This window comes from Sciurus carolinensis, chromosome 18, assembly GCF_902686445.1.
Source record: "Sciurus carolinensis chromosome 18, mSciCar1.2, whole genome shotgun sequence".
Taxonomy (NCBI): domain Eukaryota; kingdom Metazoa; phylum Chordata; class Mammalia; order Rodentia; family Sciuridae; genus Sciurus; species Sciurus carolinensis.
Window position 1 is genome coordinate 10,673,838 of NC_062230.1, and position 23,851 is coordinate 10,697,688.

The following is a 23,851-nucleotide window of genomic DNA, read 5'->3' on the forward strand; positions in this document are numbered from 1 at the left end:
TGCTGAGCAGCTAAGGTCATTCCTGGAGGCCAGGACCACAGGTGCTAGCCATGGGATTCCCAGGCTGCAAGACCCTGTCCCCTACTGGAGTCAGGTGAGACAGCAGGGTATCTCTGATGAACCCTAGTTGTTCCACCTTTTGTTAAACCTTGGTTTTAAACCTGGATCCATGGACCTGTGTGGGCTTCGAGGGGGTCTGTGAACGCATGAAACAGTACACAAGATTTGGGGGTGAGTGTGTGTGTGCCTCTGAATTACAAAAAGGACAATTCCTAATTCCCACTGGAATCTCAAAGGACTCTAGGACCCAAAATTAGTTAAGAGCCTCTGTCTGATACTGCACCTTGTCGTGAAAGCTTATGTGAATGAAGTCCCTGTACTGTAGCCCTGTCGTCTGCAGGATGGAGCCAAAATGGCAGTTGAGCTGATCACCTCCAACCAAGTCATATTCTGTTGTTCTGCTTCTGCAACTAAAAAGAGGGCAAAGAGGTTACGGTCCCAACCTGAAACCTTACCAGGAATATTAACTCTCACTGTTGTATTTTCCCAGAAACAGGAGAACTAAAGCTGACAATTTCCAGGACAAGCTGGCTAACAGAGAGCAGCGTGCACGCATGCCTTCAATCACGCATCCATTTATTTTGTCATGCTGGGGACTGAACCCAGGGTGCTCTACCACTGAGCCACTCCCCCAGTTCTTCTCATTTTTTATTTTGAGACAGGGTCTTGCTAAGTTGCTGAGACTGACCTTGAGCTCGGATTCTCCTGCCTCAGTCCCCTTAATCACTGGGATTACAGATATGTGCCACCATGCTCAGCTAAACTCAATTTGATAGATACATCGGGCTGAATTGCATGAAACTGCTATTTCCCCCAACTCTGTCCACTGAAAAGGCCCAAAAGCAATAACACCCATGAGTGATAGGCACACTTAGATCTTGGTTTCTAAATACCACTGCCCACACTGAGAGGAAGGGGAGGCCCGCAGAAACCGTTACAGGGAGAAAGGAAGAGGAGGTGGGTACCTTATGTCAGAAGCTTAGGAAGTGCTCAAAAAAGTGATAGGGACATATCGAAAGGACACAGGAAAGTCTCTAGGACCAAGTCTGGGACGTTTTGAGCACAAAATAAATACTATACTTATTACAATAATAAATCATAACCCACAGAATAAAGTCAGAATCTGTGTGTAAATATTAATAATAAAAAATAGAGAAGGAAAAGTTCTTCTTTACAGCAGAATGACAACTAATGCAGAAGAAATGGTGAAAATCATAATTTGGCAATGACTCTAGAAATTACTGATTCATGCAAGAATCAATGAATGCAAAGATACTGGGTGGAAGTTTGGAGAGGAATCAGATATTTAAATGGTCTCAAGGCATCTCCCCAAAGGAGACGTCTTGTTTCAAAGGGAAGGAAGGCACCACCAGTACACTCCTGACAGGACACAGCAGGACATAAAGCTCCCTGGAGATCATCCCTGGATCTAATCACAAGGAAACCATCAGACAAAAGCAAATGGAGGACCCTCCTGCGAAATACACACGCCGACCTCTTCCAAACGTCAAAGCTGTGAAGGACAAGAGAAAGACAGAGGAGCTGTTCTAAACTAAGGGAGATCACAGGGAAGAGCCAGGGGCTGCAGACAGTGCTCCGTGGCAGAGCACTTGCCTTCCATGCACGAGGCCTGGGTTCTGTCCCCAGCATGCAAACAAAAAAGGAAGCTGTGACGACCACAGTGCAAAGTGCCATCCCCAGTGGATGAAAAATCGTGAAGAGGGAAGTTACTGATATAACTGGAAGAATGTGAATACAAATTGCAAATTCATTAATAATCAGTGATAAAGTTCCTGAATTTTACAATTTTATTAGAGGTATGTAAAAGAATGTCCTTAGAAAATTCAGGTGGAAGTAAAGAAGCATGGAGTAGTAAGTGAATCTCAAACAGTTCAGGGAAAATAATACAACTATAGACAGAAGCTGACAGAGTACACATGAAATGAGTCAGAACTAGTGACTCCAGATGAAGGATTTGAGGGAATGTCTGGTTTTTGCAAGTTTTTTTTTTTTTTTGGCAGTACTGGAGATTGAACCACTAGGGACGCTCTGTCATGAAGATATAGCCCCAGCCACGGTCTACATTAAGTTGCCTACACTGGTCTTGAACTCACAGTCCTCCTGCCTCAACCTCCTGAGTAGCTGAGATTCTAAGATGTGTGCCATTATGCCCATCTTGAAAGTTTTTGAAATATTTCAAAATAGAATTTTTTTTAAAGGACAAATGTGGACATGGAAGCCTCACACCAAGTCAACCTACCAGTCACCACCAATTTTGCACAGTCCTGTAAATGGGTTTCTATAAATGTAGAGAGGCCACCCATAGGCAGCTGCTGCAAATTGCATATAATGATGACAATTTTCTAATTCTGCATCCAAATCAGCTTCCTGGAAGAGAAGGGAAAAAAAAGCTTTCATTTAGAGGAACTCATTGAGAGGAGGATGAATGCACTAAGGTCTTAAACGCAAGAATTCCAATTCCTGATTCTTCCTGCTCTTTCCTCATGAACTGTAACTGTCAAAGGACTTCTGCAGGAAAAATTCATCTTTAACTATGGACTAGATGGACCCTCCAAGAATGCAGGGAGTATGGTGGGAGACAACATCAGAAAGACCCTGAGGCTTCTTCTGACTCCTGCCTAGAGGCATTAGCAGGTTCTACTACGAAGAACTGGGTGCTTCAGCAAGGAGCTGGGAAACATGTAGTCTGTTTGCAGTTTTGGCTTTTGAGTGCATTAAAATCTATGGCAGAAAACCAACATAAAGCAAAGAGGAACTATTTCTGCCCCTCGAGTCCAGAGAAAAAAGAAAACACAAAACACACCTCATCAGAGCAACCAGGCTCAAGTCCCATCCTAGAAAGAACTTTCCTGGCACATAGCATCCAATAGTGAATTTCCTAAAACAGGGGGCCTTCGAAATATGATGGATGGTGAACTGGTCAAGAATGGGCTCCAGATGAGGAGCTGCCTCACCAGACAGGTGATAAAGTACAAGCAGAAGCTGCAAATCGGATTCCAGCCCAATTGCTATTGAAATTGCTCGAGGCTAACTGTGTATCTTTGAAGATCAACACAGAGGAGTGAATGTCAAAACTGTCAATCTGGCAGAAATTCAGGCTTACCTGGGAGTGCCCAGGGGAGTGGCTGATCACCTCCGCAGGCTCCTGGCTGTTGGTGACATTGTCTTGTTGCTGGTGAAGAAGGGCAAGACCTGCTGCAATGTCGCTGGGCACAAGATCTGTGTCCTGTGTGGAAAATCAAAATGGCCTGTCATTAAAACCCAGCAGGAACTGCCCAGTAACTCCTTAAAATCCAGTTTTATGCAGTTCATGGGCACATATGGACACACACAGATACAGTGATACACACATACAACTGAAAAGGCATTTTCCTTGCAGGACTCTTTCTGTATGTGAGCTTAATATTTTTTCATATCTTGCCTTCAGACAAATTCACTAGATTATCTTTTTAAAACTTTCATTTCAAGTGACTTAACTATTTCTAGTTTACTAGTCTGTTTCGAATCTTTTGTAAAGTTGGGGAGTACATGGGTAAATCTTCCACCTTTTCAGTAATGTACAATTTGAGCCCAAGATTATACCATCATTTCTCAAGTTGCTGTGAAAATTTTGTTCAACTACAGTCTACAGCAGAGATTTGTGAAGCTGAATGTCCGCTTACGGGGTACAGCATGCCCTAAAAGAAACCCCAAACAAGCAAAGCAACAGAGCTGTCCTCTGGAGCCTGACCTTACCCCTTACTTTCTTCAGGACAGACATGGAGGAGCAGAAGTCCTCCGCCAACAGCAGGCACTTCTAGCACACAAGAAATGACCATGTACTGGTCACTGGGCCTCTGGGTCATCAGTTCTGCCTATGATGCAGAATAAGAAATCCTCGGAGAATATCCAGCTTCTCTTCTTCCTCCTTTCAAATATCTTAATGACTGGTTGGAGCACTCCTTCAAGATTCAGGGGGACACCCTTCTCTAATCCCCTCGAGGCTGCTGTGGCCTGGTGTCAGGCTATGGGGCCAGCCCTGAACAGTACAAAGTTGGGCACCACTGAGAAGCAAGAAAGAGACAGGAAGGTAGGGGGATGTCAACATCCTCCTCCTTACTTGGTCTCGATACCGAAAATAACAGCAGTTTATCAGAGCACATTACATGAAAAGACAAAATTGCATACTGAATATGAAAGAAAAACAAGTATTTTCAAATCAGTAGGAGGCTCTAGAATGACACCCTTTTGTACTGCAACACTTCAAGCTTTCCTCTTAAAGTAGAATAATCTATCATTTCTATCATGATATGAAGTGGTAAGAAATCACATACTGCTCTGCCTATTCATGGTGTCTGCTGAGTCAGCTGAACAGAGGAGATATATATGTATAAGAAAAGAACTAGGAACTTATTCTCCAAATGTTCAGGTTCCTCATTTAGTTCCTCAAAAATGAATTCGAGATCTTGACAGTGTAAATAGGGCACAGGGACACATACCCATAATCTCAGCTACTTGGGAAGCCAAGGCAGAAGGATCACAAATTTGAGGCTAGACTTGGCAACTTAGGGAGACACTATCTCAAAAATAAAATAAAAAGGTCTGGGTATGTGGCTCAGTGGTAGGGCACCTGCCTAGCATGTGAGGCCCTGGGTTCCATCTCCAGAATTGAAACAAACAGACAAGCAAACAAAACCCTAAACCCCTCAACAATGTAGCAAACAGGTGTCAATGAAAGCTCGCTCCTGACCAACAAGGTAGGGTCTGAAAAAGCCTGGTCCCTGCGGTTAACGGCTCCCCAGAGAGCTCATCCCAGACACAGTGCCTGCCCCAGGCCATGCCCAAAGGCTCCAGGTCCTCAAAAGCCCTTTTATGTGACTAGGGGGCTCAGCTCAAGATGCAGTACGCTCAACTTCACAAAGAAGCATTTACTGAAACAGAAGAAAGAGACCAAACATATCCCTTGGGCTTACTGAAAAGTAGGTTGAGAAAAGCTCTGCCGTACTCGAAAAAGCAACTCGAGTATGGTCGTCTTTCCCAATGCAACAGCACAAGACCTTGATTCTGGTTTCCCACACGCTTGTAGCTGCTGTCTTGAGGCCATTAAGTAACTGGCTTGAATCATTACTATCCAGGTGGCTGGGACCAGACGAGGAATATGGGGCCATTTTCCCCCCCAGTGGGTCAAAGACAATGATAATGGTGACCACTGTGGCGGCGATGATGATCCAACTGCAAAACAGAGAGTGGAAAAGGCTCAGTGACGGTGGGCCCCACTTCCAGAGGGCTCCGTCCCCGCATCTCTACAGAGGCGCTCCTTCCCCAGGAGGACATGGATCTCCCAGATGTGGGTTGAGGCAAGCAACTCAGTTCTTCTAGAAAGTTCCTCATGAACCCATAGCTAACTGGGGCCCCATAAAGATTAGAGTGGTAAAAATAAAGGCCACAACGGAAACAGAACTGTTGGGTGGGCAGAGCTGCAGCATGAACACAGAAGCTGCTGGAACCAGTTCTTCAGGGCACTACCCTCACCGCTTAGTGCCTCAGAGTTTCTCAGTAAAACCAAGAGCATTTCCATAATGTGTGACAACCTGGTAGGTCTTCTGTTCGTGTGTTTGAGTATTTCTAGGTGGCCCCACAGTGTGCTTGGCCCTCTAAGTTCATAGATGGTGCTGCTGGGAAGATGCACCTTGGTGAGTGGACTCTGCTGCCCCCTGGCTGTGTGGCTGAGGAAAGGCAGCAGCAGCACCAGCCCATTTCCGTACTCCTAAAGGAGGGGACAGAATTAGATCCTGCGAGACCATATTATAAGCCTTACTGTAGTATAGTCATTCCTGACACTATTTATTTTCATCCTACTCTGAGTTTTGGTCCAGTATTCTTTCTTCTTGGAAGAGAGGGAATGCAGAAAAATGAGAACTAGTAAGAAATAAAAAGTCAACAAAAACAAAGGAATATGAATTAATTCTCATACGCAAACCAGTGTCCCTAAGTTTTCATGAGCCACCCAGTCTGATTCTAACTCTGCTAGGAAGCCCTCCTGACACTGGACTGCCCGTTGTGTTCCTCAGACAGTCTTGTTCACCTATGTCTAAAATGCATTTGTCATGAGAAGAAAACTAGAAGAGAAGACGGAAGACCTCACCTGACAACGACAGTTGCCACGATGCCATTCACAACGGTCCTGTCACACTGGACACCGTCCGCTACCCAGGCAGCCCCCAGAGAAGCCCAGATCATCTCTGGCACAAAGAGCGCTAAGCGGATGTACAGCAGCTTAGACATCGACTTCCGGGGTCCAGGGTTACAAATGGTCCCTGAAACAGAAAATAACCAACGGCTCGCTCACTCCTCACAGCAGCACAGCTCCCAGGCACACATCTGTGCACCCCCATACCCGCCCTGGATTCCTCCCACGGTGCTTGGTAACCAATGCCCACGATGGGGAGCAGCTGACAAGGTGCAGCCTGACTCATGATAAAAAGCCTGATTCCTTTGCAGCTTCAATGGGGATTAAAGCTACTCTGGGCTTTGACTGGGGTAAACACATAATCGCTGCCCAAACGGGGAGACTTCTGAGATCAAAAGGGGGCACTGTTCATAATCAGGCTGGGACAACAGGCATGCCACAGGGCTGTCCCAGGCAAACAGGATGGAGCCACTCAGGTTCTTTTTATGTTTTGTTTTAACTTGGTGCTGGGGATTGATCCCAGGGGCACTTTACCACTGAGCTACATTCCCAACATTTTTAATTTTTATTTTGAGACAGGGTCTTGTCAAGTTGCTTAGGGCCTCACTGAGTTGCTGAGACTGGCCTCAAACTTGTAATCCTCAGGGATTATAGGTGGTGCTTGGCTGGTGCATTGCCCAGGTTCTAAGAGCCTGGGAAACAAGCTCCACACTTACAGAGAACCGCACTGTCCTAAACACCATCCTAAACCTGCGTGTCTGCTATTCTTAATCCTTACAAACCAGTCATTACACCATTTTGTAAACAAGGAAACTGAGGCTCAGACCACATAAGAGGTATTTTCTGAAACACAGTCTGGGTCTGCGTGACCAGGGCTCTTTGACTCACGGTCTTCACTCTGGGGGAAGTGAACTACTTTTTTTTGTTTGGTACTGAGGATAGAAGCCAAGGCCTTTCCCATGCTAAGCACGTGCTCTACCACTGAACTATACCCCCAGCCCTAGAAGTAAAAACGTCTGATGTGTGAGACCCCTTGAAGAAGCCCAGTTTTGAAACATGACATTTCTATGGTATTTGCAAAACAAATTCAAGTATCAGTAGAGGTCTGTGTGTTTAAATTCTTGATGTAAAACATCAACTCTCTTCTTTTGGGAAAAAGTGGAGATAAACACTAATCTAAGTAAAATAAAAATGCCATATGATTAAAACAAAAACAATATCGAAAAAAATACCTAAGATCTAGAGAATGACACAATAAAGAAATAGTTTTTAAATGCCAAAAATTATCCTGTTAGAATTACTTACTTAGAGTCTCTTTGAAAAATATTAAGTGATTTCTGGCCTCATTTCTGGCACAAAGACAAATTTTATAAAATAATTAATTCTAACAGTTCTGAGGGACACATGAAATGTGCAGATCTGTAAAAACAGTCCCACATAGCTGGCCCTCCTAGAGAAACCGGAAACAGTACCCCACACTGTCATTAGGAGGACCAAGACCCTCAACAAGGACATGTCCTAACACCTTCCACCCTAACACTATCTGAAGCACTTGAACTTGAAACAGCAACAGTGAGGATGGCTATAGATGCTGCATTAATGAAATACACACAGAGACAAGGAAGCAAAATGTGGTGCTTCAGATCAAGGTTCCAGAAAAGACACGAGACACTGAAGAAGGTCCCTTTCCATAGTTAGGCTGCCTGGGAGGCATCTGTATTTCACATTCATTTTCCTCTTGAGATAAAGAAGCAGGAGTGGACCTGGCCCTGTAGTCGGTGTCCTGACTTGATGCCCACTCCCAAGGAGCACAGCTGCGGTGCAACATCCTCACTGTCTTCCTCCAGTGACCTGTGGTCCTGCATCAGGCACAGTCACCGATGGCAGAGCAACAAAGAGGCCTGTGTCACAGAATCGTGAACTTTGATGCCTCTGGCCACCGCAGACATCTTCTGTGACTGGAGATAAGCAAGAGCTCCTGGGGCTCAAAGGCAGAGGAGAAGAAGGAGACATCTTGTCACCAAAGCCAAACATGACGAACAGCAGCCCTCAGCTCTCAGGGGCCTTCTCCATGAAAACATGGTAGCAATGAGACGAACTGTCCCCAGTTAAACCTCACACATAGTGACAACTACAGGATTTCATCTGGGAGGTTCTCAAATCAAAATCAGAAATGAGGGGCTGGGGTTGTGGCTCAGTGGTAGAGCACTTGCCTCGTACCTGTGAGGTACTGGGTTTGATCCTCAGCACCACATGAAAATAAATAAAATAAAGATATCATGTCCATCTGCAACTAAAAATATATATTAAAACAACAACAACAACAACAACAAAAAACCAGAAATGAGCCTGTAACCATTTCACTGCAGTCCAAAATGGGAAATAACCAAAGTCTCTTACAGTAGATATGAAGTTAAACTAGTACATCCACACCATGCAATACTGCTCAGCAATAAAAAGATAAACCAGCAAGATGTGGTGGCACACACCTGTGATCTCAGCTACTCAGGAGGCTGAGGCAAGAGGATTCCAAGTTCAAGGTCAGTCTCAGCAATTTAGCCAGACACATCTCAAAATCAAAAATTAAAAAAGGGCTGGGGACATAGCTCAGTGGTAGAGTTCAACTGCCAGTGCCACAGAAGGAAAAAAAACAAAAAAGAAAAGAAATGAAATGACTACGATAATACTGATTATTCCCAGCAAAGCTATAAAACTATATTCATAGCCAAGAAAAAGAGGGTCAGTCTTTTGGATACAGATGACTCAATTACTTTGTTCCAAATGCTCCTTCTACAACATGTGATAGCTCTTTTAGAGAAGAATATAAGTCTAATGCTAAACACACTGTCTTTTTGCTTAATTGTTAATTAATTATTAAGACTTGACTAATGGAATAAAAGGTCAATGGAAGTTATCCTTGTACCAATAATTAAATTTACCAATGGTGGTATTTTAAATAGACCTAAAATTAAAGTATATATAAAAAATAAATACTAACCACACTCGAACACACACACACACACACACACACACACACACACACTCCTCACTGAAAAAGTATAGGGGTAAAAAATTCAAATAGGTCAAGTAGGTAAAAGCTCAATTTAGGGCTGAGGCGGAGCCTAGTGGCAGATCACTGGCCTAGCATGCTTGATGCCCTGGGTTCCATCCCTAGCACCACAAAATAATGGTGCTGATGAGAATAATAATGAAGGAAATTTTAAGCCCTCCTCCCACCCCTGAGCCCCTAGTCCTGTCTCCTCCCAGGGAGAGTCTGCACATAAACAACACATAGTATATTCTAGGGAAAAGAGCAGCAAACGACATACAGTGTCTGCACCTTATCGCATAGGAAACCACCCTTTACTGTTCACAACTTATTCTCTCTCTCTTTTTTCCCACCACTGTGCAACCTGCTTCAGTGCCAGCAGCCTAAGGGCAGAGGTCAGCAAGGGTTCTGGGCCCGTTTTCTCTGGCCTGGCCTCTATCAGAGGCTGGGGGTGGGCCTGGCACCATCCATATCCAGGAATCAGTTCCTCATGTCACAGTAGCCGTGACATGGATGAGGTGCAGTTCACCTAGTCAGTGACCTCTGGACACACACAGTGCTTTCCGATGTGTTGTTTCTGGGAACAGCACCCCGATGAAGATCCCTGCAAGGGCTCCTTCACACAAGTCAAATATACAGGAAAAAAATGAGGACACTCACTCTTACTTCATATTGGCCTCCCAAAGGAGGCAACTAGTTTACCTTCTCACCAACAAAATGAGCTGCCTGAGGGCTGGGGACGTGCTCATGGCAGAGCGCCCTCCTGGCACCCTGAGGCCCTGGGTACCACCCCTGGCACCCAGAACAGAAAAAGCTGCCCATTTCTACCCAGCCTCACTAATGCAAGGTACTAAGGGATTTTATTTTGTGATTGAGGCTGAACACGTGGAAGTCATTTGCTGTCTATTGCTCATGTCGACTGCCTGTGTTTCTACCGCCTGTGGGGTTCCCTTCCTAGTCACCGTAGAAGTCCTTATATACTGAGGAGACTGTTTCTTTGTCTCAGGTGTTACAACTGCCTTTTCCCACTTGTCCTTTTCTTTTTTTTTTTTTTTTTGAATCTTTTTTATGATATTCTTCACTGAATTTTCTATAATGTTTTTAATGACATTCAATACTAATTTTTGTAATAAATTGGTAATTAAAATTTTCTTTTTTTGGTACTGGGAATTGAACCCAGAGACACTTTACCACTGAGCTACATCCCCACCCCCTTTAAGAAATGTTTCATTTTGAGCCAGGCATGGTAGTACACACCTGTAATCCCAGTAGCTTGGGAGGCTGAGGCAGGAGGCTCGCAAGTTCAAAGCCAGACTCAGCAACTTAGAGAGGCCCTATGCAACTCAGTGAGATCCCAAGTTGAAGAGGCTGGTCTCAAATTTGCAATCCTCCTGCCAAAGCTTCCCAAGCCACAAGGATTACAGGACTGTGCTATGGTGCCTGGCTACAAATTGGTAATTAAACTGACATGTTTTCATAAGATATTGCTTTCAGTTTATCTGAGATACCTCTGGCCACAAGTAACAGAATATCTAACTCAAACTGGTTTAAAGGCAGGAAGAACCTGTGCAGGCTCAAAGGACTAGTTGTGAGAGGTGGGTGGCCACTGGGCTTCTCATGGTACTGCCTCATCTGTGGGCTAGTGGAGAAGCAGCACACCCAGGACAGCCAGTCTGATCTCTCCTACAAAGGCAAGGAAGCACTTCCCCAGAACCTTCCAGTGAGTGCTCCTGGCGTTCAGTGGCCCACACTGGGTCCCACACCCACTCCTGAACCAATCACCCACACATGAGGACCATCCTGAGCTGGGCTCACGAAAGCTTCTCTGACCTCCTTGTTGCGTGAGGGGTGGGAAGGGACTAAACATGGCCAGGCTCTGGAGGAGGCTGTGGGACAGGCAACCCATGGCACCAGCTTGACCTGCAAGGGACTCCTGGGCTCTGTGAGGGGTGTGAGGTGCAGGCAACATGGGAGTGTCGAGGAGGAGCGACTAGAAGCATTCACTACAGGAATGCAAATGAGTCCTGATACCACCAGAAGCATCAGAAGAAAAACATTTTAGGGGAAAGGCAGGGCACACTTACTGTTCCAAGTCTGAATCTCCCATTACATTTACAAACTTGGTGGTCCAAGTGGAATGTGACTTGACCAAAAGGGCATGTGACTGAGGTACTGCTGGGTCTGAAATGACACCGTCTAAGCACTTCGTCTTTCAGAAAATCTGCCTTGCCTGAGAAGTGTCGCTGAGCTAAGCTGAGTTACACACATTCGATTCCTCCTTTCTCTTCAGCATTTGTAGCCATGAAAACCCAGAGCTGGGATCAACAAAGATCACTGAACTGGGATCTTCTTCAATCCAGACCTGACAGATCACAGTTTTACTAAATACTAAAATACACACAGCTCTGTTTTCTATGTATTCCCATAGTAAATGAGTGCATGCCATGCTTCTTAGTCATCCAAAGCCCTCAGATCTTTTTCTTGTGAAGCAACTAACATCTGTTTCCGGCCATCATCCCAAACTGTCAGGAACTGCACTCTGTCACCCACTGTATCACTACCCTTCTAATTGGCCATTGACAATTTGATTTATCTCGTTGGTAGACTATGTGTTTAGCATGTGCAAGGCCCTGGGTTCAATCCCCAGCACCAAAGAGAATTTTAAAAAGCATAATCTCGTTTATATTTTTAATATAACTATAAAAGGATAATCTTGTTTGTAAGACTAGACAGTTCTCCAAAACTCATATAAAAATGGCAAATAAGCACATGAAAGGACAGTCAACACCATTAGTTATCAAAGAAATGCAAATCAAAACCATGAGATACCATTTCCTATTCACTAGGGTGGCTATAATCAGAAAGTCCGATAATTGTGTTGGTGAGGACGAGAAATTAGAACCCTTCTACACTGGTGGTGGGAAATTAAATGGTGCAGCTGCTCACAAGTCTGGTGGTTCCTTGAAAGGTTAAACATAGAGTTACCACATGACCCAGCAACTCCACTCCTAGGTACATACCTGAGAGAATTGAAAAGACATGTCTACACAAAAACCTGTATGCAAATGTTCAAAGCAGCGTTATGTGTAGTAGCCCCAAAATGGAAACCCAAATGTTCACCAACTGACGAATGAGTAAAATGTGGTCAATTCCATCAATGTAACCTTATTCAGCCATAAGAAGGAATGAAGTACTGAGCATGTATAACATGGATGAACCTTGAAGACATGCTAAGAAGCCAGACCAAAAGGCCACATAGTGCATAAGAACACTTCTGTGATGCCCAGAATAGGCAAATCTATGGAGGCAGAGTGCAGATGAGGGGATGCCTAGGGCTGGATGAAGTGGGGGATAGTAAGAGACGGTATGTCTTTTGGAGATGATGAAAATATTCCGAGGTTAATTGTGGTGATAGTTGCACAACATTGTTGTGCAAAAACCAATGACCTGTACACTCTAAATGGGTGAGTCACATGGTATGCAAATTTCATCTCAATAAGGCTGTTAAAATAAAAAAGAATAGGTGTTAAATAGAAAACTACTCTACCTTTCATGCTGACACACACGATGGCTGACACAGTACATATAACAACCGCCAGGAGGACCAGGAGGACAATCAAGTAACTGCTGAGCAGGACTCCACCAGCACAGTCTAGCTTCCCTCTGTGCATGACATACAAAGTCAGAATGCCAATCCACCTGTCCAGAAAAAGGGAGGGTCAGAAATGGAATCCAAGGAGCTGCTCTGTAAAACATGATTCAAGAAAGAGGGTTAATATTTTTCAAAACAAGGTAAGGCTGATTATGGAATATAATTTTCATCAATAAAAGATCTACTAAGTCAACTAAAGAGTATGACTTTCCATGCTTATATCATTGTTCTTATTCTATGCCTGTATAATCCATTTAAAGTCACAAATAAGCAAATATAATGTGGAGGACTGCCCATCATGATTCAGAAATATGCAAATGGTAAACCAACAAACTATTTGTTTGCTAAATTACTAATGAGAATTTGTACCTCTGTGGTTTAACAACAAAGCAACAAACACATGTTGTAATCTGCAGTGTATAATTCAAAACCAAGAGAGAAGGAACTGAACAGAAATGCAGAGATGTCCATGGTGAGCACAGATAAAACTAGAAAGGAGAAGTCCTGTGGCCTTGTAACTACAATTTTGTAATTCAGTGCAGAACAATGAAAGACAGCACTGAACAACACAAAGTAATAATGACCCTGGCCCATCCCTAGAGGTATTTTAGACGGCAGTACACCACTTGGCAAGACTGCTTATTAAAGATTCAAGCACAGAACCTTTAAGAAGTGGAACTTGGGGGCTGGGGATTGATCTCAGAGGTACAGTGCTTGTGTGAGGCCCTGGGTTTGAACCCCCGGATCACCCGAGGAATTATTAAAAAAAAAAGAAAGAAAGAAAGAAAAAAAGGAAAAGGGAACTGGACTAGATAACTTTGCTTTCTTCAGTTTTGTGATATCAGGCCTTCATGTCTAGAAATAATAATAGGGAAATGATCTCAGAAAAACCTGGCTCTGAAAACTAGTAAGTTCCTGGGAAATAGCTGCGAACACTTCTTGTTTTTAAATTCCTTTCCCCTTGAGAATCTACTTTTTCAGAACGATGATATTATTCCTTGCCCACACCCTTTGCCAACAGACTTCATGCACCAAAGCCGCTTCCCACTGGTTGCACACTCCGAAAGAAAACACATGCATGCGGGGCCTTTCTGCTTCTCGAGAAATTCTGTCACCACTGGCTCAAGAATGGCATTGTTTTCCAACTTTTGTCTTGTAGGGGCAGGAGCTCTGCTCTCCCACGCGGAGTGACGGAACCATGCAAGTGCGCCGGATCGAGGAAGAAGACCTCGAGGCCACGGTTTTCGGTCGGCAACGACGACCCCGCTCCCCCGTGCCAGGTACCTGCGCTGCAACCGGGAGGTGCTCCTGCCCTGCAGCGCTGACGTCTAGGGCGCGGGTGACCCCGGCACCGCCTCCCCTGTCCCGGTCTCGGTTTGGCGTCTGTAAAATGCGGACAGCAACAGCACCTACCTGCTCCGCGGTGGTGAGCACTAGACAAGGGAATGCAAGGCCAGCGCTGTGACCGCGTCAGCGCTCAGCAGCCTGGTGACTTTTGTCACTGTCTCAAGGGACAGCGCGCCCCCCGCCCCTCCTCGGCGCGGTCCAGTCGCCAGCAGAGCTGTCGCCCTTACCACAGCACTCTCAGGAACAGCTCGAAGAATCCGGGGAAAACCAAATCGTCACTGGCGATGGCCCAGCGCCGGCCGAAGAGCACCATGCCAGGCATGGCGCAGGCCCCGCCGCGCACCGCGCAGCTCCAAGCCTTCTGGACTCCGCGGGCGAACCGACCCGCGACTTCGCGCAGGCGCTCGCGAGGGCGGGGCCCTGCGCAAGCTCGCTCAGTGCCGAGGCGCACGCGCAGTGACCACCACGTCGGTTTCCCCGCCCCCCCCCCCACGGCCGTCTGCGCCTGCGCAGGCTCGCTGACCCTGCCGCTGGCTGACTTTAGGTCTGTTAGTTATAAAAATATTACGAAATCGTATTCCTAAAATGAACTACCCAGATCAAAGTGTAGCTCCTTAGAAGGTAAAGGACCCTCATGCCTCTTTTTTAGTGTTGAAAATGTTTCGCATATAGAGAAGTTGGCCAGGGGCACTTAACCACTGAGCCACATCCCCAGCCCTTTTTATAGTTTAGAGACAGGGTCTTGCTAAGTTGCTTAGGGACTCTCTAAATTGCTGAGGATGGTTTTGAACTTGTGATCCTCCTGCCTTAACCTCCGAGCTGCTGGCATTACAGGTGTGCACCTCTGCGCCCGCCCCTACCAGGCATCTTTAACAAGGGATAACATCTTTTTTGTCTCATCATGACTTTTGAAAAAATAAAAGATCTTTGTATAGTCTTCTTTGCTTGTTCTTTTAGGTTAACTTCACTGTTTGCAAGTTGCAGGAAGCAGTCTAAGGGACTTGGCATTTCATCATGAATTTATATTAACTTGGAGAAACTTATCCTAAATCTTTGATTTTTCCAAAAATTACAAATTTTTCCTTGATTTGAGTAACTCCTGTGATTTAGATGAAATGAATATCCTTGCATTTAATGTCTACCACTCTTGCCTTCTGTTTTTCCCAGGTGATTGTTCAGAAATTTGGTAGTTGTTTTTCTGAGAATTCTTTAAAAGCCCTGAGATCTTCAATTATCAGATCATGAAGTAAATAAATCACTTTTTTAGTTTTAGAACACACCAGTTTCCTTATGACAAACCCATTTATTGTCATAGAAAATTTATTAGATGAGTAAAGAGGTAGTATCTTTTCATACCATTTTGCCAACAGAGTCAAGTATAGTATTGGTTGATTAAAGACTAAAGACTCGCACCTTGTAAGTGCTCATGGTGAAAGTAGGACAGAGTTGGAGTGTGTGTTTTAGTATCTCTTAAGGCTTGAATGTGAGTGTACCACCCAAAACTCAGGAGACAATGTAACAATATTCACTGGTGAAGCAATTAGATTGAGAGCTGTAACCTAATCAGTGGGTTGATCCATTTGATGAATTAATCATTTGAAAGGACTGCTGTACTACTGGTGGTAACTGTAGGCAGGTGGGGCATGCATGAGGGGAGGAAGTAGGTCCCTAGGCACCTGCCTTTGGGGTTTACATTTTGTCCCCAGCACCTTTCTCATTCTCTGCTTCCTGGCTGCCATGCCCTATCACTATAATCGTGGTCCACTTCACCTTTTTAATATAGCTCTGGGGCTTATTTTTAAAAGGGACATGTTTTCCTTTTTCTCTTCTCCCTCTTTCCCTCCCTAACATGGGAGTGGGGAACAAGATTAGTTATCTGTGCTCAACAGGAAGGAGATATCTGCCAGAGGATCTAGGAAGTGAATGTCTTCCATATTAACAAGTGAATGCTAACACACCATTAGGGCCCCCTGTCAGGGCACAACTGGAACAAGTCCTTTGAATAACTCCTTTAAAATCTCCCTGTTCCTGCTGAGGGGCAGAATTACAACCTCCAGGACAGGAGTGCCCTGTACTTCTCCTTTGCTAGCAAAGCAATAAAACTTTTTCCTTTTCCTCAAAACCGTCCTCCTTATTGATTTGGCATTGGGGACAAGGACCGAGCTTTTGGGGACACCGCCATGATGTTCTGTCTCACCTAGAACTCAGAGTAATGGAGTTGGGAGACCATGGACTGAGAGCTCTCTGTAACCATTGAAGGGTTATGGAAAATAATATTCCTGCAACATAGCGCCACCCCTCCCCCCAAGAAAAATGGAGAGAGGTGCGGCTCAGGAGGAGGAAGGAGAAACTAGCCAAGGGAATGGCCCTGGGGGAAAGGGGCAGTTACTGATTGCTGGGCCCTAAACCATGACCTTTCCCCATTGCTAATTAGTTCTAAATGGAAGCACTGCAAATACCAATGGGCAAGATTTGACTACTCATCCCTCAGGATCTGGACTCTTATCTCCCAGACAACAATGAGTTTCAACCTTTTTACAAGTACCCTGCTAAACTAAAGTTTTCACCTGTTCAACTAGCCTGTGACGGTCAAAACTGCATGTAAACGGCTTCCAAGGATTACATCATTGTACCCTATAAAACCAAAATCCCCTCTATAACTGACGATCATTTTTCCCTATCCGGAAAATGGGCCCCAATGGCACCCGAGTTCGTGAAGAAATAAAGGCTTCTCTGACTCTGTTGAGGTCTGCTTCCTGTCCTTTTGTGCTTACAACCATGAGCCCAAAATAAAGTTTTCCTCCTCTAAGTTGTGCTTGTCAGGGATTTTGGTAACAGCAACCAAAAGTTGATTAACAGTTTTATTAAAAATTTTCCTTGGATTAGTGCAATTTTGCAACTTGCTAAATTTTAGGCATTACTTCAAACCTGAAGGAGAAACACCTAAAGAACCTAAGCAAGATTCCTCACTGTAGCTGGGCAAGGTGGTGTACACTTGTAATCCCAATGACTAAGGAGGCTGGAGCAGGCGGGTCTCAAGTTTGAGATCAGCCTCAGAAATTTAGTGAAACAGTGTCTCAAAATAAAAACTTCTTTAAAAAGGGCTGGGGAAAACTGGGCATGGTGGTGCATGCCCATAATCTCAGCAGCTTGGGAGGCTGAGGCAGGGGGATGGCAAGTTCAAGGCTAGCCTCTGCAGTTTAGGCCCTAAGCAAGTTTGTGAAACCCTGTCTCAAAATTAAAAGGGCTGGGGATGTGGCTCAGTGGTTAAGCGCCCCTGGGTTCAATCCCCAGTTCAAAAATAGTGCTGGGGATGTAGCTAAGTGGTGTAGCAGGGGTTTGATCTCCAATACTATAAAGTATCCCAACATTATAAAGGTTAACCCAGACAGGTGGGTGGGCCCGGTCTAGGCAAGAGTTCGGGTTCCCTGAAAATTCCACATGTGACCACTAGAGGGCAACACAAAAAAATCCCTGGTGAAGCCCAGACTGCATTCAAGCTCAGGCACCCTCCTAAATAAGGCACGCCTCCATAAAAAAACGGTGGTGACACCTTAGCCCATTTTATTTTTACTTGGGAATAATGACTACAGGAGACTTTAACATTCTGAGGTTCTAGATCTTGTTCTGTGCATGCTGCTCTGCAGGGAGTGACCCTAGCTTGTGTGATTTACATGCACGAAGACAAGTATGAGCCCCCTTCCCCCAGGCTAGGCGGCAAGTGGTTGGCTTGACCCACTGCCTCTGGAATTCCCCCCTTCCTGCATACTCTGAATCCTCCAAGGAGGAGGACAACAGACCAGAACCACTAAATCAAGATGAGGATGCTGGGAAGAGAGGCAGACTGCTCCACCAAGCAAAACCATGAAGCAAGAGGGGAGAATAAAATGAGGGTTAAACTCTGCAATTACACTGCCAATTTAGAAGGATGTTACAACCCACACTAAATAAACATACACCTCATCTGGCCCCCTTCCTCCACAAGACACTTTAATGCAGGAAGCAAAAATACTACATCCTCCTTGTGGCAAGCACTGTTAGTACTCAACTCTTACATATTGATGGCGCATCGTATAAAAACAAAGTCATCTACTTCTGCATAAATCAAAGAAGTGTCACAAATCAATATAATGACAAAATCAGGAGGAAGAAGAATTCTAGTATTTCCACAAAATAGAGTAAGTTTTCCAGATTGTTAAGTGAAATGTTTGCAGCCCTAAAGAGCTTTTGCTATCAAATGAAAAACAAATCATCGCAACATAGAATGTTCAAAAGTCTAATTCATAAAAAAGACAATTCTGTGTTTACTAAAATGTTCATTTAGGATGATAACACAAGTCATGCAGAAGCTCAGTAAAAAAGAAAGAAAAGAATATAAAGAATGTTAATGGATGCTGTCAATTTAAAAAAATTGTAAATCACTTTACCACCCAATAGTGATGGGAAAACCATTCACCCTGAGCATGGACACGGGTGTGCCAACCTTTTGGGAACTGCAGATGAAAGTGATAAATAAGTCGTGTTCTGTTCCTCAGAGGAGTAGGGACTCATATCCAAAGTAATCACGCAGCCCTCCCTGAAGGGACAATGGGGCAAGAGGCTGCAGCCATCTCTCCCCTGCCATTTTGCTGCTGCCATTATTCTGCCTCCTCCGCCATCATTTTACAACCTGGATTGTTAGCCTGCAAACTTCCTCATCAGTCGCTGGTCTCTCTCTCTCTCTGTCTCTCTCTCTCTCTGTTTCTCTCTCTGTGTCTCTCTCTGTCTCTCTCTCTATGTCTCTCTCTCTCCTTCTCTCTCCCTCTCTCTCCCTCTCTCTTTGTCTCTCTCCCTCTCTCTGTCTCTGTCTCTGTCTCTCCCTCTCTCTCTCTCTTTGCCCGTAAGGGCAGACACTCTGCTTTTCTCCTTAATAAAATCTCTTGTGTGAGTTCCTGCATACCGAGTGGTTTCTGGGTGCTTTCATTGGTGTTGTGACTCGGATGGGCTCTTCTACCGCCCCTTAGGGGAGTGGAATCCCATCTGACACCCCAGACCCTCCAAACACTGGTCTCACCTTCCATTTGCCTGGACGCTCTCCTCCAGGTTCACCACTGGCTTCAGATTGGTGAGTTTTCCCCTAGGTCAGCTTAAACACTCCTCTGCTGACCTGAGATGTGACCCTTGATCATCTGGTGCCCTCAAGGCTGTTGAGGAGTGGGGGTTCCCCCAGCTATGACTTTTACAGTTATGACTGGCCCCCTTAGTTGACCTTATCTGACGGGTGGGTCCTCCATCTTTATGGTGGATATTCCCTCTCTGGGTTGAGGCTCCTCTTCACTTTTACTCTTAAAATTCCTGGTGCCAGGTCCCTCAGCTTTTGCCTGGCACACACTGACGGGGGTGACGACCCATCATTGTGCTGCCTCCTCATCTCTAGCCAACTAGTCTGTGACCTCGGGATACCATGGACACTGACTCAGCTGTATCAGTCTCCACCATGGGATCTGTTTCCTCCATTCCAGCAGATTCACCCCTGGGGTGTCTACTAGACAATCTCAAACCCCTTCACCTGACTCCCGGCCTAAAGCCACCAAAACTTATTCGCTTGTGTAATGATATCTGGTCACAATATCCTTTAGATAATCAATCCAAATGGTCAATTAATGGCACCCTGGATCCCAATGTTCTGTGGGACTTATACAACTTCTGTGAGTGAGCAGGCAAATGGAAAGAGTCCTTATCTTCAAACTTTCTCTTTCTTGCGCACTACACCTGATCTTTGCTCTTCCTGCAAACCCAAACACCTCCTTTTGGCAATGAAACCTTCACTTCCCCCCACTTCTTTTCCCCCTCCTAGTCCCTCCACCCCCTCTGACTTTGACCTGGCTAACAAACCACCCCCATACTGGTCCCCTGAGGCAGAGGTCCCTCCGGCGCCTGCTCCTCCATCTGCTTTGTCCTGCCCCCCACCCCTGCTCAGCCTACCCAGTACTCCCACCACGTGGCCCCGTGTACATGTTCTAGCCCCCCTACAGGAAGTGGCCGGTGTGGAGGGAGTGGTCAGAGTCCATGTTCCTTTCTCGCTCCCTGCTCTTTTCCAGAAAGAGAAGCGGCTAGGCTCCCTTCACCTCCAACTCTGCAAACTTCATTAAGAAATTTCAGTATCTTACCCAGTCTTATGACCTTACCTGGTATGACATTTATATGATCATGTCCAACACCTTAACTCCTGAGGAGCAAGGGAGAGTCTGGGAACAGGCACACAATTAAGCAGATGAGGTTCACCAATCGACCCCAATTCACCCCATTGGGGCTGAAGCAGTACCAGATAGGGAGCCCCAGTGGGACTATAACAAGGGGACTGGGCGTCTGCAGCGGGACAAGTTCCAAACCTGCATCCTTGCAGGTCTCCTAAAGGTTGCCATTAAACCCATTAATTATGATGAACTTCAGGAAGTAATACAGGACAAAACTGAAAACCCATCTGCCTTTCTGAGTCGCCTCACAGAGGCCATGCTCAAATATACTAACCAGGACCCTGAAACTCCGGAGGGACAACAGCTACTCATGACTACTCATTTTTCCCAAAGCTACCCAGACATAAAGGCTAAATTGAGGCAGTTGGACAGGGGACCCTTCACCCCACAGCCAGAAGTTCTAGCAGTGGCATTCAGGGTGTATAACAGAAGGGAAGAAAAAAACAAAAACCAAATACCAAATGCTAGCCAAAGCCTTCCAGTCAGCTATCCCTGCCCAACTGGCCACTACTAGGGGCACCCTAGCTCCCAGAAGACCTCCAGGCCCATGCCTCAAGTGTGGAAAAGAGGGCCACTGGGCATGAGCCTGCCCACCCCCCGGCAGCCTGCAGATCCTTGTCCAAAATGCCACCAACCGGGACATTGGGCAGTGGATGGCCCTGGTGCTCAGAGATGTGCCAGGTCACCCTCACCCCCTTCCCCCAGTGACTTCCTGGGATTGATTGAAGGGGCCCGGGACTTCTACACCCAACAACTATCACTGCTCAGGAGCCCTGTGTGACCCTTATGGTGGCAGGCAGGCAGCTCCCTTTCCTTACAGACACTGGAGCCACCTTCTCAGTGCTGCAGAAGTTCTGGGCACCTACTTCTCCTGCCAAGTCCTCTATTGTCAGGGTAGAGGGAAAACCATACCACCCCCTACAAACCCCTCCAATAAGTTGCCATATTGGACAAATCTGCTTCACTCATTCCTTTTTGATAATTCCTGTGTGTCCCAATTCCTTCCTGGAAAGGGACATCCTAACCAAATTGGGTGCCTCTATTTCCTTCTCACCCACCATGCGCCTCCACCAAGACTCCTCTGCTCTTCCTCTCCTCATGATCTTGCAGGAACATACAACTCAACCTGAGTCTTCATATCCCCTTCCTCCCTTGTTGACCCCAAGGTCTGGGACACCCACACACCCTCTGTAGCCACGTGTTCGCCTGTACTCATTTGCCTGAATGACCCAATATCCTACCCAGCCCATGCCCAATATCCCCTTCCCAAAAGAACCTCTTAGGGCTTCAACCAATTATCCAGGATTTAAGGCAGAAAGGCTTCCTGCACCCTGCCAACTCACCTTATAACACTCCCATCCTGGCTGTTAAAAGCCTAATGGATCTTACTGTTTGGTGCAAGATCTCCGCATCATCAACTCAGCAGTTGTCTCCACCTTCCCCATTGTGCCCAATCCCTACACCTTTCTTTCCTCCATCCTCTCCTCCACCACATACTTCTCTGTGTTGGATTTGAAGGACACCTTTTTCACTGTCCCTCTTCATCCTGACTCACAGGATCTTTTTGCCTTCACCTGAACTGACCCTCTCACTGAAGTTTCTTCTCAGGTAACCGGGACAGTTCTCCCACAGGGATTTTGGGACATCCCTCACCTCTTTGGCCAAACACTGTCTCATGATCTTGCCTCTCTTACTTTTGTTTCCTCCTTCCTCTTACAGTATGTTGATGATCTTCTTCTATGTAGTTCCTCTCCTGAGGATATTAAGCTTCTAAATTTTCTACTTGACAGAGAGTATCGTGTCTCTCCAGCAAAGGCTTCTTCCAACCAAAACTCGGCCACCCCAGTGGGACCTCTCCACCTCAGGCTGAAGGCCATCAAGCCCTCCACCCTTCTTCCTGTTCTGGAGGCTGTGAACCAGAACACTGAGGCACCAGACAACCACATCCAGCCATGAGGACTGGACTTCCAGCTACGTTTTTGCCTCCCCTGCCATTCACCCTGCTATTTTCCTAGCTATCAGATTTCCCCCCAATAGATCTGTCCAGGTGCCAGCCATTTCCTGCCTCCCAGATTGCCCTTGGGACTTCTGGAAAACTGACTCCTACTGTCCCCAGGGATGTTTTACCCATTTTACATATGTTCACAGCCGATGCTCAGAGGACCCACTCTTAACACAAATAGTCACCACCACGCACCACATACTCAATTTAACTAACCCTCTCATGGCCCAGAGATGTTGGATGTGCATGAGAGTGGGGTTCTCTCATCTCCTGGCTAGCACCTTAGACTTTAACAGTTCTTTGACTTTCAATGGCACCCCCTTGGAGCAGGCAGACATCACCCCAAAATTATCAGGAGTGCCTCTCTTCCAATTTGCTTCCAGGTGCATATCTTCCCATGGAAGCCACCCTGTGGGTTTGCTAGAAAAAGGGAAGTGCTGGCAGGAAGAGTACCGCTTCTCTGTCAGTCAATCAGGCATCGTTAAGGACAAGATCAAACAGCCACAGGAGGACTTGGAGAGGAGAAGGAGCGATCTTACCTGAGGATCCTCATGGCCCATTTTGGGTCAATTATGGCAACTTATTCTCCCATTTATGTCCCCCACTCCTTATAATTGCCATCCTACTGGCCTTTGCCCCCTACGCATTGAAATTTGCACAAAATCAGTTTCAAAAAAATTTCTAATCAGACTATTGATCAGCTTGTATTACAGGACTATTAGGACCTCATAAAGATAGAATTGGAGCCTGGGTACAAGTGCACTCCCCAGAGGAACTATCCCAACCCCCGCCTAGTGCAATGACATCTCCCTTCCCTGAATTAACTCTATGCCCATGCCCAGCAGGAAGTAGTTACTGAAGATGGATCTTTGTCCATATGCCCAAAAGGAATCTTCTTATAAAAACAAAAATGGGGAATGAAGGGACAATGGGTTAACAAGGTTGCAGTCATTTCTCCCCTGCCATTTTGCTGCCGCCATTATGCTGCATCCCCCACCACCATTTTACAACCTAGATTTTTAGCCTGCGAACTTTCTCATCAGTCATTGGTCAGATTGTTATTAGCCCGTGAACTTCCAGTACTTAAGAATAGCTCCCCCTCCCTCATTCTCTCTCTCTCCTTCAGGGCAGACACTCTGCTTGTCTGCTTAACAGAATCTCTTGTGTGAGTTCCTGCATCCGGAGAGGTTTTCTGGGTGCTTTCACTTCCATCATGCTCAAATGGCAAGCAGTCTAGAGCTCCTGCTGGCGAGTTCTTTGGCACTCTTGGAATAGTCTCGAACTGAGACTATCAGTCTTAGGGAAGGAGAGCAGG

At 45.8% G+C, this 23,851-nt stretch overlaps 1 protein-coding gene across 1 annotated transcript in view; it reads right to left on the reverse strand.

Moving 5' to 3' along the window:
• Nucleotides 1-14,714, reverse strand: part of Daglb (diacylglycerol lipase beta) — a 28,009-nt gene extending 13,295 nt beyond the window's left edge. The window contains exons 1-7 of the mRNA XM_047534122.1: nucleotides 14,526-14,714; nucleotides 12,847-12,998; nucleotides 6,206-6,377; nucleotides 5,034-5,292; nucleotides 3,185-3,307; nucleotides 2,321-2,448; nucleotides 344-470 (exon numbers count right to left, since the gene is read on the reverse strand). Coding sequence (XP_047390078.1) covers nucleotides 344-470; nucleotides 2,321-2,448; nucleotides 3,185-3,307; nucleotides 5,034-5,292; nucleotides 6,206-6,377; nucleotides 12,847-12,998; nucleotides 14,526-14,620 — 1,056 coding nt within the window. The 5' untranslated portion in view covers nucleotides 14,621-14,714. The remainder of the gene's footprint in view (nucleotides 1-343; nucleotides 471-2,320; nucleotides 2,449-3,184; nucleotides 3,308-5,033; nucleotides 5,293-6,205; nucleotides 6,378-12,846; nucleotides 12,999-14,525) is intronic.
• Nucleotides 14,715-23,851: the final 9,137 nt, after the last annotated feature.